This window comes from Balearica regulorum, chromosome 21 (genome assembly GCF_011004875.1).
Source record: "Balearica regulorum gibbericeps isolate bBalReg1 chromosome 21, bBalReg1.pri, whole genome shotgun sequence".
In the NCBI taxonomy this organism is placed as follows: Eukaryota; Metazoa; Chordata; class Aves; order Gruiformes; family Gruidae; genus Balearica; species Balearica regulorum.
Window position 1 is genome coordinate 506,944 of NC_046204.1, and position 20,561 is coordinate 527,504.

General features: G+C 48.7%; 1 protein-coding gene across 8 annotated transcripts in view; it reads right to left on the bottom strand.

Annotated features, from left to right (window-relative positions):
• The window catches only part of CAMTA1 (calmodulin binding transcription activator 1), a 298,061-nt gene that overhangs the window by 276,599 nt on the left and 901 nt on the right, over positions 1–20,561 (bottom strand). For 5 of the 8 annotated variants that reach the window (XR_012838575.1, XM_075773313.1, XM_075773314.1 and 2 more), the window contains exon 2: positions 17,174–17,267. Coding sequence is in view for 7 of the 8 variants with exons in the window: in XM_075773313.1 (XP_075629428.1) it covers positions 17,174–17,240 (67 nt within the window). In the remaining variant the exon portion in view is untranslated. Of the gene's footprint in view, positions 1–3,985; positions 4,179–17,173; positions 17,268–20,561 lie in introns of those variants that run through there. The other 3 variants (XM_075773316.1, XM_075773317.1, XM_075773315.1) reach the window with 1 other exon arrangement.

The window sequence follows — 20,561 nt, forward strand, 5'->3', positions numbered from 1 at the left end:
AAGACTGCGTGCCTGAGAAGAACTATTTAAAAATATTAGCAATGTAAAGTTAGCATCAAGTCTTGAAAGATTACATTTGTTTTAACCTTACTTGTACATAATCCTTTCACTGCCTCCCGCTACAGGAAATGAAACCGGAGTTACAACATCCATAGGAAACCTTCCTGCAGGAGTAGCTTTAACAACTCACGGATGGAAAACCATTAACAGGAGATGTGGCACTGGATTCAGTAACTAGAGTTTTAAACAAGCCCCATGCCTTACATCAGGAATCTTAAGCATAGAACAGCTATGATACCAAAAAGTACTCAAAAAAATTTGACCTTGCGCGCACACACACACACAATTCCTGCTGTTTGGAAAAAGCGACTCGACTCCACTCTCTGGAAGCGTCCTGCTGGCTTACAGCCTTCCAGGAGGGTCTAGAAACTTCAGTTCAAGGCAGCTTCCCCCTCTGACAACAGACCTTTTTGGTAAAATCCCAACTGCTGAAATTCGGCAAAAATTCTGGGGCAACGAGCGGACTGAGCTGGGTCAAAGCCTGCCTCTTCGCCGTGACAGTCTGGTTTTGCCCAGAAGGACAGCAGCACAGGGAGCACGGCACAAAACGCAGCCCATCGCACTCACAACAAGCTGGGTTTGTTGAAGTAATAAAACGTTATGCAACACTTCCACAGAGGAAGGTAAATATTTGCTGTTTAACAACCAAATCAAGAATGTTTTGTTTTCAAAAGGTATGTTGCCCAAACAGCCTCTCAGCATTCAATAATATTTGAAGCTCCAACTTCCTCCTCGGTCAGTATCAACAACAAACCCACCTAAGTCCCCACCATGCCCTCCGCTCGGGCAGGAGTTACCAGGAGAAATTCCCCCTCCTGCCTTTCCCACCTACAGGCCCTGCCTGAATTAACGGGGTAAAATTCAACAGCTGCAGGCAACCAACTTACCCCAGGACAAAGTGCCCAGCCCCTGCTGCACCACTTAAATGAAGTGCAGGGGCACTCCTCTACTTTAAACCTAGCGGTTTCAGATACCTGCCCACGAGAACACACAGAAATACAAAGAAAGGTTCTCTATGCACATTCTTTCTGTTTTGAACTTTTTGAAAAACTTTCCTTTTTTTAATTTAAGGAAGACCTTACCCTGACCAAGTTCAGAGCCAAGCTGGCACCCCCAAGGGCCAGTCCTCCCATTTCAGTTCAGACGTGCAAAACGCGGCAGAAACTACAGAAGCCACAGACCTCTACTGCAGGGACGGCAAGAGCTGCTCGGTCAGAGCCCAACTTCATCCTGCCTAAGGAAACCAGAAAAGAGGAGACTCACCTGAGTTTTCCAAGATGTGGAAATCTCTCCTGCAGGCAGGGAACAGAGACGCCAGCCTCATTTCAAACCCTCACCTCTCACCGAGGTTTTTCTGCTGCCAGCTGGGCAGGAGAAGCCCCGACCGGAGCTTCAAGACCGGGCAGGTCTGCAGAGCTGTTCATTGCTGCTCATGAGGCTCTGGGTGGATGGAGCGGATTGCTCCCCGATAACGGCAGTGCTGCTCTGCGCAACTAACCCGCTAGCTGCCATTTACATTCATTTTTTAAATATTCAAGTAACAAAAACCTAAAGGGACTTGTGTTCTCTCCTCCAGCATCTGTACTCCTGGTGAAACACTTGTCTAGAATCACACTTTGAAATGATTCCCATTTAAGTTTCTGACAGGCGGAGTTTAAGTTTAAGGAATGAATGGTTTATATCTTGCCTCCTTGAAAACGCACCAGAGAACTAGGTCAGCACAGGAGCTGCTCTGCGCGCTTACTACGAGAGCGAGACGGGCGCTGGTGCCAAGCCGACGAAGACTCCGCTCCCGCCTCGGCGCCGCTGCCCGTGCCCCACGCGGCTGCAAAGCAGAGAACCAACCACCGACCGGCCAAGCCGAACGCTCAGTTACGACATCGGACGGGCGCACTTAAAACGCTGGGCACAAAAGCCACAGGTTTCTCCAGCAGTTCGTGCACAGTGCCACGTTACAAAAGCAAATGCCGCTTCAGACACATCTCCTCCGCAAGAGCACGCCTCAACGGCCCACAAAAATCAGTTACCAATACGAAGCATGATAAAAGTTGTATTAAACAAGAAGCGTAAAGGCCAAATCACCTTTCAGGTCAAGGAGCACGGGTCTGCACGGCTCTGTAAAGCCACGGCCTCGTGTCAGTGAGCACACCGAAATCTGCGCTTTTCGCAGAAAACGTGTTCTCACACGTTAGCGCAGGAAGCCCGAGAAGAGAATCAAGCCCAATCTGGGCTTCAGGGACAACTTTTGCCCAGTACAGAACCAACAGTTCACACTTTGAGCTGTGAAGCCCAGACGGACGCCCGTTCTCTTCCCACTTACACCCGTGCTAACCGGCCGGCGTCTCCTACTCCAGCAGGGTCAATCAGTTACTTCAACGCAAATGAGGAAAGAACGAAGCCCAGTCTTTTCTGGACCACAGGAAAGACAGAACTAACGCATTTGGGAGCATCACAGAGACTAATAAAAAATGAAACCAACAATGCTCATCATCACTGCCACGACTTAAAACTGACGTTTCTGTAGAGTGCTCGGCCCGCATCATGCCGGACGAGGCACGGCAAAGAGCGAACCAGAGGCGGCCATGCCCACAGAGGCTCTACGGGTCCTAAGTCACAACTGAAAAAGGAGATATTCCCAGAGCACTTTGAGGAAAAATCCCGACGAAGAGGTGGGACGAGCACCCCTGTATCCTAAGAGGGTGTTTCCCGGCGAAGAGCGCAAAGGGGTTAAGAGCGAGGCCGTAGGTGCGCCGGCCACGGCGGGTACCGAAACCCCTCCGGGCCAGACTAACGGCAGGTGCTCGAGGTGCCCACGGCAACGAGATCGATCCAGGCGGGAATTCGCCCAATTTCAGTTACGCAACCGGCGACTCGGGGACCCGAAGCACCGGCCGCCCTGTCCTCCCGCCCTGGAAGATGGAGGCCCCGGCACCGGGCACCGGGCGCGTTGCGCAACGCCGGGCCGGGCGAGGCGGCGCTGAGCGACCCCCCGCCTGCCCGCAGGATTCAACCCGGCCCGGCCGGCAGAGCCGGCGGGGCCGCGCTCGGGCGGAGCAGCGCTACCCCCTTGCGGACACGCCGCGCCCCGGCTCCCTGCCGCGCCGGTAACTTTCGGCCGGAGTTGGGCGCCCCAGCTTTCCCCCCCCCCCCCGCCATCGCCGCCCCCCACCCCGCACGGCCGGCGGGGGCGCGCCGGGCCCTCCTCTCGCTCACCTCCGGGCCCGCCGCTCGACCGGGCGGCGCCGCTCCGCCCGCCCCAGCAGCGCCCACCCCCGGCCCGCCCGCTGCCCGGCGGCGCGGAGGCCCCGGTGCGGCGGGGCCGCGGACGAGGCCGCCCTGCTCGTGACGGGCGAGCGCGCACCCGCGAGGCACGTGCGCCGCCGCCGGTGGGGGAGGCGGAGGAAGGGGGAGGGGGGCGGCGGGGGCGGCGCGGCCAGGCCAGGCCCGGCCCGGCGCAGCGTGACCCCCGGGCGGCGGCGGCGGCGGGCCCAGGCCGTCAGCGGCGAGCGGCGGCCCGGAGCCCCGCGCCGCGCCCTGCGCCGACCCGCGCCGGCCGTGCCGCCGCAGCCTCCATGTTGGCGGCGGGCGGGCACGTGCCGGCGGGCGGCGGGAGGCGTGCCCGTGCCCCGGCCCGGCCCGGCCGCCTCGGCCCCGGCGCCACGCGGCCTGCCCGCCGCACATGGCCTGCCCGCCGCCGCCGCCGCCGCCCCCCACCCCGCGACCGCCCCGGCCCGGCCCGGCCCCGCGGGGGCGCCCGCTGCCGCCAAACTTCGCGCCGCGCGGCCCGGCCCGGCCTCCGCCGCCGCCGCCCCGCGGCGGGGGCAGGGGCGGGGGAGCGGCGCGGGAGGCCCGGCGCGCCGACAGCCCCGCGGCGGCGGTGGGCAGGCCCGGCGCGGAGCGGGAGTCGGCCCGGCCGCGCTCTCACCTTCCGGCTTGTTTTCGGCAGCCATTTCCCCTCCGCGCGCCACATCCTCCTCCGCCTCCTCGCGACCGGGACCCAGGCGCGCGCCGCCTCCTCCCGCTGCCGCCGCCGCCGCCGCCGGGCCGGCCACCCCGCGCGCACGGCGCACACCCCGCGCCGCCCATTGGGGGAGCCGCCGCACTGACACCCGCGGCGGCCAATCGCGGCCGGTGGAGGGCGGGCGCCCGTAGGGGATGGGCGCGACGGACAGCGCGCCCCGCCAATCGGAGAGCGGCAGCGCTTCAGTGACACGCGCCGCAGCCACTCAGCGGCCGCGCCGGGAAGACGAGGGGGGCCGGACGGGCCGCTTTACTGATGGCCGCAACAGCCACTCGGGAAGCGACGCCGCGCGACTGACGGCCGCCAGAGCCAACCGCGCCGCGAAGGAAGCGGGACGCGCCGATTGACGCACGGCGCCGCCGGCGCCGGCAGCCAACGAGGCAGCGCTCTCCGCCAGAGCGACCGCGCGCCGGGCCAATGGGACGAACGAGCCGGGCGGCCGCCGGAGCCACCGCCCCCAGCCCTGTCCATTGGCTGCGGGCGGCCCCGGTGGGCGCACGCCCCCTCCGCGCCCTGTAACCCTAAACAAAGCCGCCGATTGGCGCGGCGGGCGGCCCGCCCGCCCATCCCCGCCCCGCCCGGCGGGGGCAGCCCCGCGGCCCGGCCCTGCCCCGCCCCGCCCGCCCTCCTCACGGCCCGGCCCCGCCCGCCCGGTAGCCGGGGCGAACGGCGGATCCGAGCCCCGTCACGGCGGGGCGGGCGGGCGGGCCGGCACCTGTAACGCCAAGCCGCGTCCCCCTTCCCCGGCGGCCGAGCCGCCTCAGTTAGCCCAGGCGCTCCGCGGGGACGGCCCGGCCCGCCGGCCTGCCCTGGCCTCCAGTAGACAAATAACGTTCCGCCGCTCCTGCGCTCCCCGCCGGGAACACGGGCCCTCGGCACCGGGGCCTGTGTCCGCCGCACGCCCGGCGCTGCCTGTGGCTCCTCCGGGCACGGGGATGGCACCCCTCACACGTTTCACCAGGCACGGCATCCCAATTGAAACTTAAAAGCTGCGATTTTTTTTCTTAAGCGAGCAAACAAAACCTCAAGCTGAGAGATTTTCAGTAATTGTTTTTAAAAAGGCGATCTGTAAATACAGGGGGGGGTTACCACCTTTTGATAGCGTTAGTGCTGGGAGGGAGCGCACACGGCCAGAGGATCTTCCCCGCCGCAGTTCCCAAGCGCCGCGCCAGCTCACCGACCCAAACCGCACCAGGGCCGCACGGAGCTTTCGTTGCAAAGTCCCTCCAGAAACCAAGCAACTCGCTCTGTCCTGTTAAAAAAGGAAAGCGCCTTGCGAGAGGGATGCGTTATTTGCCTGGCTGAGTTTTCTCCCCACCTCTGTCAAAGCCTGAAGCGCGCTGGCACTTCTGCCTTCTCAAGCAGAGCTCCGCGTAACTGGACCACATCAAATGCCTGCACGATGCAAATGAAGACTGAAACGGCTGTTTCCTTTGATGTGTGTGACTGAACAGGCAAAAAGGGTATTTTCCCCGAGATCCTCATGAGAGTGGAGCTTCTCTAAGACGACCTGTTGGCTGCCTGGATTTGCCAAGGGCCAAAGCCATTTTGAGCCAAGGTAGAAGAGAAGTACGGCGAGATGGGTCTTCTAAGGCAGAAGAAAGGAAAATTCCTTTTTCCTCGTTTTGGCGGCTGCTAATCTGACAGAGCGTGAAAGGCACATTGAGGAAGAGGCTCTAGAACGACAGGCTCACTCCCGACGGTCATAAAGCTTATCTAGTATAGTCTGTCCTATGAATACAGACAAATACTACTGCAGCTATAGGATCGGCTACAGTAATTGTTTTCTTCAGTTCAAGATACACTGGAAACTTTTCTGGATCCCATACTGGCAAAGAGCTATCGTTTTCTTGATGGGTTCTAGGGAATTTATGCCTCTCCTTGGATGTCCTTGCAAGGTGGTCCCTACGCTTACCAGAGACACAAGGCAGCCATTGGTGCTCCTCAATTTACCTTTTGGCAAAAAAAGTCGTACTAGATTAAACTAGGTATCCCTCTGCAGTTAAGCGGTGGAAGTCCATTTCCTGAACGCATGTCTCAGTGGTTCAGCTGACAGCTCACTGGGACGCGGAGGGCCAGCCCACACTGATCTCATCCCCGGCGGTGCCGGTGCCTACCCCCCACGGCCAGACCTGCCTCACTCTTCAGCAAGAAGCGGGCACCTGGATTAGCCAGGCAGCACAGCCTGCAGCTCCTTCAGAGTGCCAACCCTACCCACTGCTCGTCTCCTCCGAACCAGCTCCTCTCCTGGCATGGCAGTCTCCTGCCCAAGATTAAGGTCAGGCTGGTGATCAGGGGCTCGAGCTTCCGCTTTGATATTCAGGCAAGACTACACAACAAAAAGAGGATGAGAGAAATGGTGAACGCAACTCTTCCAGTCACAAAGTTCCACTCTGCTGCCAGATCTAGTGATGTTCGAGAGTTATTTGGATTTGTTTTTGCAGACACCTGTGCTCATGGCCGAAGCACTGGCAGGAACCCAGGCCGCTCCCAAGTCCGTGGATGACAACCGCTGCCCCAGTCTTTCCATTCTTTTCAGGGAGACGGCATGTGCATTACTTCATTCACAGCCCCCGCTGCGTTACTCCCCAACATACTCTTGAGAACCAGTGACCATAAGGTACTCCACATGGGGTTAGACCTTGAGATCATCCGGAGACATTGCTGAATGCAAGATCAGCTGCATGCGTCACAGTGTCCATCTCTTCCTTCTCTCCAAAGCTCAAGTAGTTCCTCACATCCTTCTATGGCTCATTATAGTAACGAGGTCCATGCAGTCTGACTGAGAAGGTTGTTTAAGATGCCTGCTGCCTTCTCTCAGCCACTTCAGTCTGGGGCAGGAGGAACTTCTGGGAGCAGAGCTGTTGCCAGTCAGTTCAGCAGAACACACACAACCTACCTTGGCTCGACAGCAGCGTGCAGCCTGCTCTATGAAGTGCCTTTGGGAGCACTGCCTGGCTTTGTAGATCCTTCCTGGTCCGTAAAAACGATGACAATTTGTGTGGATGAGGACAAATAAGGCATTTTAAGGGGTTATTGAAGGAGTGTATGAACTCTGCTACATATGGCTAATGAACTCATTCTCTTCCTCTTCCTCAAAAAGTTCCTACCAGGAGAAAAGCCCCTAATAAGCTGAATCTTATATACCTGAAATCATACATCATTTTAACAGTAGCATGAGGTTATTACAGCAATGAGATCTATGTAATATTACGGATCCTATTTGAACATGGATTTTTCATCAAACATGCCAGCAGAGCCCCAAATATTTCCATTTAATTCCTTGTGCAATAAAACAGTAAGAAAGAAGCCACATGAATTCAAGTACTGCTGGTATCTTTCAAGTTTCCCTGCTCCTCACTGTTTAAAAAACAAAGGTCTAATCGCTGTTAAGGCACAGAGGTACCCAACTGCAAGAGAGCCTGTGCATGTGCAGGATAAACTGGCTTGTCTTAACCTTTCTAGGGCACAAACACAGAGCTACCTCCAGCTGACAAGCGGCCAGAAAGTAGATGTGCCGGGAGTTTTTGCAGTCTGAATCATGAGTAATTTTTAACAGCATACTGATAAAAGCTGACGCTATTGTGATGTATGGTGTTTGGGTTGGGTTTTTTTGGTTTGGTGGTTTGTTTTTTTTTTTTTGTTCAGAGGGAGGTGAAATACAAAGTTCTTTAAAAAAAAATGTTCATTGACATCCCATGGCAGATGTGGGTCTGGCTTCGTTAATTGGGTTAATGTGATGATTTGGCATGCTTAGTTATACACAGAAGTAAAATGGTAAAGAATACATTCAAATATCCTGTTAAGGATATTCAGCAAATTACACATCCACCGTTGCTATGGCAAGCATCAAAAAGCAAAACAATTCAGACAGTTTTAATAGCTATAATGACAGCGTTGGAACCCCGTTTCTTTTGAATTGTTTGCACAAAGTTTCTCCATGATTTAGAAGCAAGGAATGCCAAGTATTTTTACAAAAATACTCTTCAAAGCGTGAATAGAGATGCTTAAAAAAAACCCTCACAATGATAGAAACAAAATGGAAGCAGAAGCTGTTTCTTCTAGGAATAAACCCAAGACTTAACCAAGTCAATGTGTACATACAGAACCACCATTACTTCCCCATACTTTCCTGCATTTGTGAAGTATGACTGCCAGTTCCCAAGCTTGTCAAAAGCGGGTAAATATCCCCAAACATGCATTTCTTCAGAAAGGTTCTCCAGAGCAGCATACTCTCTTTAGGGCTCTGCCATCCAAATAACCTGCCCCAAACCACAAGTGGAAGTTGAAGAATATACGTTACCAGGAACTACAGATACTGGATTACACTCAGAATGGATGGAAATGTATACCGGCCCTAGCAGGAGGCTGAACTCGGTCATCTTCCATATATGTTCTTCTCCCCATTCCTTCTGCAGTTCTGAGCCCATTTCTTTCACTCAGAAATACAAACACTACATTCCCATAACCTCTAGTCAAACTCTGTTGGCTATAGAGAATTTACACCAGACTAAACCAAAGCACAACTCCAGAGCCTGAGCCATTTTAATGGACCCTGGAGGAAAGGTGGTTTTGCTGTGCAAAGCCTCATAAAGGACTCCTAGATTTTTAAGCCAGTAGCCTCAACACTAAACACAGTACTTTCCTGTTTAAGTAAGGACAAGGGCAAAAATGCTTTCTTCCTCTACACCAGCACCGCATCCAGAAGGGAAACAAGTGGCTGTCCAGGGAGGTGCAATGCTAGACCCCCGTTTATTCCGGAACAGCTTCGGAACTGACTTACATGGGTGCTAACCTCAAGCATTTTCCCGCAGCCAGCAACGCCAGGGAGAATGCCTGCCATGCTGTGTGCTGCAGCACACTGCCTCGGCCACGAGCCCCGCTGTTCCTCCCTCTGTGGGCCTTAGTCCTTTGTTTCCCTACATGAACAGGCCAGGTTCTGTCTTCACTTCGGGGCACCGTTCATGCTCCAAGCACCCTGGCAGCACTAAGAAAATAACAATTATTTTGCTGTAATATACACCCGTAAACCAGTTAGAGGAGAAAAAAAATGAAATAGGAGGTAAATTAAAGCTTCCAACTAAGGGGATTTACCAGTAAGTCACCATAAAATTCAGATAATTTATTTTTTCAATTCTGCAGCAACTTTCTCCAATTCATTTGGATTAGGTATTAGAAATTATGTCTCAAAAATTAAAGAAAATGCCTATTGACCATTATATCAAATTCTAATTTTAGCCAGAAAAAAAGAATAATTAGGCTGTGATTTACTTTGGTAGTCAACTTACATTAACAATTTTTCCCCCTGTTTATGTAATTCTGGCAAAATCAAATAATAAATACAACGCTCATAAATGCTAGGCTAGATTTAGTAAAGACAATTTCCTACAGTATATTCGGGACATTTCTCTTTGCTTTGTGTTGTAAGACGACAATCAAGTTATGTACTTTAAGAAGGTAATATGATTGTCATCCATGGTAGCGCCTCAGTTATAATTTTAGTGCAGTCTTCAATAAGGTACATGGAAAGATTTATTTTATTTTTTTTAAGCTGTCGTCATCCTCTAAGAAGCTGTATAGCCTTGCTGCTGCTCTCTGGGAACATTTTTCCCCCCACATCCTAACCCCTCTCCTCTGCTAGCATGCGAAACTGCACTTATTACCGTAGAAGCAAGAAGAAAGCATAAACCCTACAGTGGGTCAGTAATGCAGAGCTCCCACACACGAGGTTGGTACCCAACTAGCTCTGCTCTGGGCAGCGGAGGAACAGCTCCCAGCTCGGGACTGGCCAGGAAACACTGCTTGACAAAGGCGGCAGCGCCAGCTCATTGAATGCAGCTGACAGGGTGCACAGAAACTCATATAGCCACCAGTGTTACTTGAGGAAAAGGAAATTTCCCGTGATTCTTATTTTCCCCTTGGCACGTACAAGATAGCATAATCTTCAGTTTAGTTTGGTATCGGATCTCTAGGAATAGTTGAAGCAAATAATAACAGGAAAGTATGTTTAAGTCTGAGATCCCTAAAGGTATGCTCCTACATTTCTGTTCCTACTTTTAAACAAACATCTTTTCCAGGATACTTAACTCCTCTGAAATTGGACTGCTGTCTATATTAACTGAATAAATACAGATCTAGGAGCCAAACTTTAGTCACCACAGTATGCAAATGTCAGCCTCAGGCACTGAAAGCAGAACGAGGAATGGAAGACGATGACGGAAGAACAAAAGGAGAACCAAAAGAAGAGAAACTCATGATGGTAACGGAAGCAGAAGGTGTTCAGAGCCTCACAGATGCAGGAACTGGAAGCCAGAGGCAAGGTAAAATTTAACTGAGTCAGTCTGCTCCCGAGGAACTTTGGATGACAGCACCACCCAGGCTCTGCCCTTTGCCCACAAACCTGTCCTGGAGCTACCAAACTGAGTCTTCATTCACACATTCCTGTCATTTAGTCTGTGTATGCACAATGTGGAAGCATCACTAACAAACAATAAAGCCCTCATGCTTTCAATTAAAAAGCCTTATTTTGGAAATCATTATCTCAAGGACTCCACCACGATTGGGTTCTGCCACGCTATAAATTCACAATGAGAAGGAACTTCCCTTACTTTTTGCACCATTATTTATGAACAGAAAAAGCAACTGGAAGCATCATTCCAGTATCAAACTAGAATCGGTGGTTTGCTTCCAGCGGTACAATGGCAGTGCAACTACTCAAATTAGCCCTTGGGTGCCTGTCCGATGCCTTATTACACAAAACCTTTCTTCTCTGTCATCGAGGATATGCAGTAGTTCTTCTAAACAAAAATGATTGGTTTAATATCTTCTCATTAGTTTTAGCTATAGAGCAGAGTTTTTTTTCTAGATTTGCCTAAACCTTGTCTAACCACTAAAACAATTCTTTCCCATGTGACCCACGAGAGTTGCACGGAATGAGAAATATATACAAAGCATATATGCAGAAAATACGCAGAAACAGCTAGTCTTTGCTTAGTTTCATTTGCGAGTTCCTGACTTTCCCCTGAACTTCCTCCCCTGAAGGACTGGAACAGTAATACTTTGTTTTCCTGGAGTAAATCAGTTCCTACGCTCTCAGTAGCAGAGTGAAAATTAAGATGTAAAGGAGTAAAGAATGCAGAACCACCCTATTATTCAACAACAATACAATTTGCTGCTGATCTTCAGTTGGTTAGACAGGCACGTCAATTATTTATAGAACTCAGAGTGTTAAATATGAAGTATTTCAGCCTGGGACAGCACAAAGGTAAAACCAGGAACGTGATTCTGCCAGACCTGCGGAATTGTAGGCAAGGACAGACTATTCCTACACAGGTTACCCTTTTTATTCAACTACAAGTTGAAAAAGGTCCTTATGAAGCCTCACTTTCAGCATTAAGTGATACGCTTTTTTTTTTTTTTTTTTGACAGTCCATATTTAATGTTTATCTAAAAGGCTACTTCTGCCAGGGAAACAATGCACAATATCTTTCAAAAACCTACATCAGCATAACCTCATGTGAATATTTAGATGAAGCCCACAACCTTCGCTGTATCCCTGCTCATGCCTCTGAAGAGCCCGTCATGCACGTTTTAAAATTTGCTCCAAATGACCACAATTTTGCCATTTTCACAGTGCTGAAAGGACCTCGCCACGCAACACCGAGCAACACTATAGCAGCGCCCAACAATTCAATACGTACTACCAACTCACCTACAGTAAGCACAAAATGCAGCTTAAAGCAACTTCCACTGACTCCTTAGAGTGGGAGACACATTCAAAATTAGCAAGCACTCCTAAAGAAAAGATTTATGCATAAAATTACTTCTTTGTAGCTTGTAAGAGAACTGGTAGTCTTGGAATTAGCTTTTAGACTTGGAATGATGTCTTTCAACTTCCATTTCTGATTAAACAGTAAAACCGGTGACCTACTGTTGCACAATGTCAATTTCGATAACACCTCTTCCAGCTTAAAAAAAACCTAAGTAGCTTTATAATAATATTAAAACTAGAAGTTAATCCTTGTGTAGGATTACTAATTGATCAAAATTAATTAGAAGTTTAAAAAGGAAACAGATCTTTGTTGCAGAAATTAGTATGGGATCAATGGAATGGGCAGTCACCTGGACGACAGACCTGAAGACAGCATTTCAGAAATAGATCCACGAGGCCTGCCAATGAATTTAAGCGCTGATCAGGAGTATAATTTAAGGACTGCGCTTACTTCTGGTGTATTTGGCATTAAGCACTTACAGTTAACTCTGGGGGATAAAATTACATCCCTACCTCAAGCACCCATCACAATCCAAACAATTATGTTTTGCCTGAACGACACGAGGCTTAAACGAAACCATGATGGTTTCAGTGGCACATAAGAGCTCCTTGGAAGGAAATGACAGTGTGCACAGTGGAAAGCCTGTCGAAAGTACGAGGTAGAAGCCACTTCACCACCACAGACTTGGAGATGGACTGAGAAAGACAGAGCTGTCTCCTTTGTGCAGAGTCTAGGAACCACAGCTGAACACCACCTCTGCGCTTGAACTGGCAGTGCTTTGGGCCCCACGACATGCTGACAAGTGCTGCAAGTCTCTCTCATTTCAGGAACATATGTAATTTTACCCCAAGTCTTTATCTTGGAGTCACACAGATACCATATTGGACTTGTTACATGGTGTGAGCCCTAAAATGCATTAAAAAAAAAGTTACACTGCTGTCCAGACTGAAAAGAGTTTAATGAATCCCAAAAGCATTCACTTCTTCGGGAAAATAAGGCACACAACAACCTCGTGCTTACTGAACTACTTAGAGCCACTGTACCTCAATCAGTGACAACTTTTCTTCCCAAGGGATTTTCACTCACAACAGCCAGGTCAGTACTTCCAATGAAAATAAGTTTTCCACGGGCAACTATGATTAAGAAATGCTGAAAACACTTTTCATCCTTCACCAGGAATAACTAGTGTGATGGCACTCAAAGAAAAATATCCCAGATCACGATGGGGACTTCTTAGTATTTTCCTCCTTGTGCACTGACTCTACAAAAGCCCTTGTTTACCAAAGTATTATAAATGATTCATTAGCGACACTAATCCCATAAAGTGAGTGGTGCATTAGTGGTAGGTATCCACCATCTACTATGGGACAAGCTACACTGTCTGTCTCTGAAAATACCTTATTTTATGCCAGTCAGTTGCCAGCTTTTATTCAAAAAGGGCAAATTTTTACTTAAGAAGAGTATGGCTGGAAGCAGACAAATCGTGTGGCAGATAATATACTCATCGTAACTTCCGCAAAATCAAAATTTCAACTTCTGTTCTCAGCAGGGATACTGAAAGTTTATCCACACAAAAGGTGCTTGTACAGTTCATAGCAAGTTTATTGAAAGCAAATATCTGGATGTTTTAAACACCCAAAGTTGCAGTGAAAGGCCGTCCATGGCTCATCTGAGGGACTAATCTGTACTAGTCAAAAATGTCCACAATTTCATGGGGGGTGGACGGGACCAAAACAAGCCCAAAAAAACTCCACAAACAAAAACCAGAAAAACTTGGAGCTCTCCTAGTAACAACAACTGCAGTAACAGCCACTGATATGGTCTTACTAAAATGCATTGTTGGGTCCATGAAATATTCTATGCCAAATGAAATATTCAAAGATGGAGGAATTGTAACTGCATCTCCTCCAACTGCCTTGCCTCTGACATTGAGGGCGAGATCTTCAAATACAATGACTAAGAAATTTTGTCTGACAAACCATTTACAGAAAAGGAATAATACCGAACTTTAAGATCAAAGTATACGAGTTATTCACCTTCCTGTATACTTGCAAGACAGAGGCTAAACATGAACATAGTATTAGGCACTTTGAAAAGCTCCACCTGCGTTCGAGTACAAGAATTTGCATCAAGTGGTAACGTGAGGCTACACAACCCTCAATGACTGGATGCAAGACTCTCTCAGATAGGCATCCTCCTTAACTAGCTAGAGAGCTTTGTCTGTCAGACCACGTCACCTGAACGACTAACAGCACACTAACTCCCACTGCTGCCATCTCTCACCAACTCCAGCAAGCTAAAGCCTTAGCAGGACAGCAAGCAAAATCAAATACGTATTTCCCAGTGCTCCTCTGCAACTGAAAACCTGAATGCTGACAAGACTGAGGGGAAAAAACTAAAAAAACCACCAGCTAGTCTAGTGGACAACTGTCTATCCTCAGGGTCATCTAAAATACCATGCGCTGGAAGAAAGAAGACACAGCGAGGAGCTGGCAACATCCAAAGCACAACGTCCGCAGAAGCGATTATGCGGATGCCAAATCTGGTCCTATCTGAGCTCTCCAGCCACTGCTGAGTCGACAGCACGTGCCAAGATGCCGGAGCTGGCAGAGGCAATGCTGAGCACAGCTAGTGGCCACTAGCCACCTTAAAGCAATAGCACTAAGCATCTTCCCCGAGCTAACATTTAGCAGCACGAATAGCAAAAAACCACGCACGTAGTGCTCTTCGTTGAAACTGCAGCAAATACTGAAATACTCCTCACCCCCCATTTCACCCAGTCTGCTGTGATGTTGGACTTGCAGGGCGCTGCGACCCACCACTGAGCTGGGCTGGCTGGGCTCCAGGGCCCTGAACAGCGAGCAGGAGGAAGAGGGAACGGCTACAAGCCCTGGCTCTGGGGAACCAGCACAACCGTAAGGACACAGCTCCTTGCCAACGCTGACTGCACTCCAATTTTAGCACACTTAAAGCTTTCCAGATTGATGGTGAAGAATTTTGAAACTCAAAGAGCATAACAGATTTACATTCGAGTTTATAGAAACAGCTGAATACACCAACAGCCTTAACAGGCATATGCAGAAAAAGAATGAACAAAACTATCAGATCTCCCAAAATATGGATTGACAACAGAAATTTGCTAATTGCTATTTTAAGTATGCCTGAATTCTCAACTCTGGTGTTAGTTAAAATATATAATAATATAATTTCTAATATCTGATAGCTTATGCATCTACAACCATTTAAAAAAAAACAATCTGTATTTCATGTGATATCTATATGGCATTTCAAACATAGTTACATTTCCCAAATGACATAGGACAAATCACCGCTTTTTCACCAAAGGAGTTGAACCTGGTGGTGTTCCTTCCCTGTGACATGATGTAGCCTAAACGTAACAGGGATTTTAGGACATCCTGTAGTATCCAGAGCAGCTCCCTATCATGGCAACAACGGGAAAGTATTTTACTGAATAGAGGCAAAATTAAACCGTAGAATTGAGCCCAAATAATATTCTCACTGACATAGCAGGAGAAGTCATTGACTTCTCACAGAACTATTACTCTACTGGAGGCAAGCTGGAAGCTGATTTGGAGAGAGAAGATCTGGTGGAGAATACGGGTTCCCAGCTTCCAGCCACCAACACCGCATGAAATCCAGAGGGCTGTCTGTGGAAAATGGTATCTGTAAATAATTCCTATATGTTTCTCATCTTCAAAGTGTAAAAGGTTGGCTTTCTGGCAAGTTCTACGTGTTCTGAAAACAGCTTCTGACAGATGAAAGTGATGCCCTAACGCAGAGCTCTGTCCCCATGACAGGCTCTTCATGCGCTTGGCTGAAACAATCCAAAGACACCAAGTGCTGCTTTAAGCTAAGCTGCTGTAGGAAACACGTTAGTGGGGAACAAGGAGGTGCTGAAGGCCAACAGAGAGCCAGCATCTCCCTTCCCAGACACCTGATGCACATATGGAATTGCTGGATCTTTCAGAAGGTGTCCTAGCAGTACGAATCAGCCTGAAGAAATAATTTCTGACACTGCCTAAACCACACTAATGATCTTCAGGAAAGGCTGTGGTGCCAGGACGTTCAAAAGCCTAAACCCTGCACTGCACAACATGCTGTGTGACAGACATGCCTTGATTAGAAATTGTTTAAGCACATAAAAATTACAACTGGCACCAACACCTAAACTATAGCAAATTCCTCCCTGACTGTTGTTTTGAAGGTGACCCTTCCAGCAGAACAGAACTGTTATTTTTATATATCTATCTATATCTCAACCACTCACACCTCATTCTGCTTCTCATACTGTCAGGATCTGCTGCTTGCCACAGAAACACCCTTCTGTCCCATACACTTGCTACCAGGAAGAACCGAGAGGCAGGGGGCAACACGCGGATAATTACTACAAACCTGGAACGTTTTCAAGGAGAACATTTGCTTTTGACTTTGGGGGGATTAAAGCCAGTCTTCCATAAACAAGCATGAAAAGAACCTGAGGAGAGCTACATTACTAATGAAGGTTTCCTTGCTTCTCATCAGTTGCTTCCGCCACTCCCGCTGCCGTGGATAGGTGTAACGAAGGCCTTTCTACTGCACAGCTCTCTGCAGGTGTGATTACATCTGCCTCGGACTTCCCAAAGTCCTCAAGTGGACTATCACACCTCAGTTACAGAGATAATCTCTCAGAATGAAAGAGCCAATAAGAAGTGATTCCTTTGGGCACCTCTACAGCATTAACACAAAATGCAGCACAAAGCATCAGAGTAGCCAAAAGCAATTTAGTCCTCATGGAGGCAACTTGTTTGCAAAGCATTTCAAACATTTTAACCCTGTGTATCTGCCTGGGTTTAAGTCAGAAGACAGTACAGGCAATGGCTGCACTGAACCGTCACCTCAGGGGAATGGCACTGGCTGCAAATCAACCATCTGAGTTCATCTCTTATTTCTCTGTTTGCTCTTGTGACCACACATGGCAGCAGACAACCTGGTATGATTGCTAGACTAATTTGGCAGTGCGAGCTGCAGGTCGGGATGAGACGGCTGCTGAACCTGCAAGTATGTGCATGCAAGGACACATTCGAAAGTATGAGTCTTGCAGGGGGGTTAGGTGCAGGACAAGGCAGCTTTGGGGAAGACCTAAGCATAGAAAGAGTAGGTCAGGAGTCAGAGGCATCACTGGGACTTCATGCAAAAAGGGGGGGGGGGTGCCAGAAAACTCAGCTACGGTTTGAGGGGGTGTGCAATTCGCCTCACAAGGGAAGGTACCACATGAAGTCCCGCAGGCTCCGAAATGCACTCAATTAGCTGTTCCTTTTACCTTTTTGTTCTACCCAGCATTTCTTCAAGAGCACTGTCATCTCTGGCTTTGGCATCCTACTCATCATCTATGAATTCATGTTGCCATTTCCTCCCTGAAAGGAAAAAGTCCCATAGTCAGTCATTTGCTACACAGAGGAAAGGACAAATTTGACAGAGTATTTTTGCCACTGTTCAAGTTCAAAGACCGTTGCTCCTCGAGCAGATGGTGCTGCCAGTTGCATTCCCTGCCACAGCATCATTCATCTGAAATCAATCAGCCTGTGTTGACTCTAGAAACTTACCCCGAATTTACCTGTAAACAGCTGAAAAGCTGTCAGTATCTCAGACCTGCCTGGAAAGAAAGAGCAGGGCAATGACTCACCCAGAGTAAAAAAATTCCCAGCAACAAAAGAGACCTGTGCCAAGCAAATATCTTTATTTTAAAGTCTTCTGAAAGCGTTCATCTATACGAAAAAGAAGCAATACAACACTGAGCACGCTTAATGTTAGGGAAGTCTTTGTTTCATATCACATGAGCCAAATTAAGACTAAACACAAGTGTACAAAGCAGAGACAAAAAAAATCAATTTTCTCAAAAAGATAACATGAGGGACTCCCACAGGGGCTGGCAAATTCTGGAAGAGAGAAAGAGATTATATTTTATGGGGAGAGATTCAATAACCATTCTTTTCCCATAAAGCTAGTGATGGAGGATTGTCACTGCTCCATAGACACGCCGTGCACATTTCAGGACAACAGTAACAGAAAATCAATAGCATCTTTCATACGTGAAAAGACATTATCTCTATGGGCTCCTAAGACTAACAAATGGGACCAAAGACGACCTTTACTAAAATTTAGTAGTCAGCATTAACCTGGCTGATAAGAGAGGGATAGCATGCCAGTCTACATACTTGGATTTTTTTATTTTTTTTTTTTTTTAAATAACTGACTGTGCTCAGGGCTTCATCCTCCACTGAAGCCAAAGAGCCCCCAGATGACACTACATTAAAAGTCTAACAATGTTGAACCCTGGCGCTGTCGCTGGAAAGCCCCATCGGCATACATTTCCTCTCTGGCTGATGGCTGTAATTGTTAGGAGGTAGGAGCTTTGTCAGGTGGTAATTTGACAGCTTTGACAAGCTCGGCTGAATTTATGGCACTTTCTAGTTTTTCCCTCCACTGAGCTGAGATGGAACTAAAGTTAATATTAGCAAAAACACTTTGTGCGGGGGCAATTTTCCAGCGATGACTACATGATTCCAGTTACTAAGAAAATCTGCTAAACAAGGCCTCCTCACAGGCCCTCGCCACTCTTAACAGCCTAGGGAAGACAGTTCCCCACCCAGCCCACTAGCTTAGGTGAAAGATTCAGTAGATGGAAGGAATCGCTCGTATCATTGGCTCTAAAGCAGAAGCTAATTGATTCCGGGACACCTCTGCACCTTGTAGGGGAGTCACTAGCGTCACAGAGACTCACAAGCACAGATTTTTCCCCTAGCTTACAATAATAACTTTTAGCTCCAAATCCAGTTTTCCAGACAGGGGTGTTCAGTTTGCTGCCCCCTTTTTCACCGGTGTCCAAGCTCAGAAATGCCAGTGCTTCAGACACGCCCTTCCAACACGTTGAGATAGACTGCCGAGCCCTCCTGGAAACCCCTTCCAGCACATTCCGCTGCTTACCCAGAACACCACCGAACCTGAGTTTACGACCTCAGTACCTTAAGCGAAGAATGGTGATGTTCAGGATCATTATGCTCAACTCCATTTCTGGGTGCAGTCGCAATGTCTTTTAAACAGAGCACGTAGTTTCTTTTCTGTCCATAAAAAAATCTAGGACATTAAAACTTAGCAAAACAAACAAATAACAATGAGAGTTTCTTATATTTCCATGGACCACTCTAAGAAGGAACCCAACCAATTACATGTGAGTAGGAGAGGTACTGGTAGATCCTGCCCTCTGGAAAACGCCAGAGCTGTATCAGGATGCTAGTAAAGCTACTCACAGTTTGCAAAAGGAGCAGGCTACACAGACTGCAGCAGAAACCTGGCCAAAGCCAGGATCTGATTCCTGGGGTCTGCTTCTCTCATCGCAAAAATCGCATGCCACACAGCACCGTGTGCTTTCTCATGCAGCATGAGGAACCTATGAGTAGTGATGCGGGCAAGAGGAGCACTGACCCTGAACCAAACCTGGGCAAGTCAGTAAAGCACAAACAAGTACTTCTCTCTTTTTTTTTTTCCCCATAGATGTTATACTTCCTCTGTTATAATTTAGGATTTTGAAGAGCTATCTCTACATGCTTAGAAAGCACAGTTCATATTTAGCTCCCTAAAGTCTTATTTCTCTCTTCCTATATTTCCCTGCCAAGATGTGACATCTGTGGACCGTTCCCAAAAAATTCCCCTGAATCATCTGTGATGCATGCGGAACAGCGGCCAGAGCTGGCACCAAGCAGCTGGGTCTTTTAGGAAAGTGTTAGATCAATCCAGTAAGGGGAAGGATTCCCAGTAAGTCTGCCACTAACATCCTCGAGGATGACACGACTCCCAAACCACGTTAGAAAAAGAGCACAATTATGACATGACCAAAATCCGTGGGAAATAGTGTTGCCACAGCAACTCATCCTCAGAACTTGAGTCGTCTTTGCATTTTTGCACAGACTCAATGACTCCTAAACCACGTGGGGGAAAAAAAAAAAAAGGTCTGCCAGGTGGGTTAATTCAGGAAAAGCATGCTGCCAGGTGATTCCCTGTAAAACAGATTCATTTCTATGTGGTTTCTCAGAAAGTGAGCCTTTGTGGACCTCTTGTTCCAAGCACTGACTACGAGCGCAGAGGAACTTCTGTAACACAATCAATACTTCTTTTTTAACTACCCTTGGATCAGAAAAAAACTTACTAAATATTTAAACGTTCCTGTTTTCAAACAAAAGTTATGTGAAGATAAAATCCAAAACAGATTAGCTGAGCTTTGAAATGGGAAAACACAGTTTCAGCATCACACTAGGCTGTACTGGTGTTAACGAGAGGTCTTTCAAAAGCTCCTCTTTGAGGCCAGCAGTACCCCATCACTGCAGCAGCCCCTATGCCAGCATCAGATACAGCCACTGGGGAACAGCCAACCACGAGCAGGAAAGGCCTTATCTTTCTTCCTGGCCACCTTATCGAGTGACAGCACCAACAAACACCCAGTCTGTCCGCCAGCACGCTTTATAAGGAGGCACAGGTTAAAGTAGACTGGGAAGCCCTTCCACTAAAACTTCTGCCCGCTCCCCACACTTTTGGGGCATTTCCTTCCATGTCGCTATAGGCAAGACTCGGTGAGTGCCCTCTCGTGGTTAACCCACCATCACGACTGTCTGCTCTCCAGAGGGCACGCACCCAACACTCGTCGGCAACGGTCT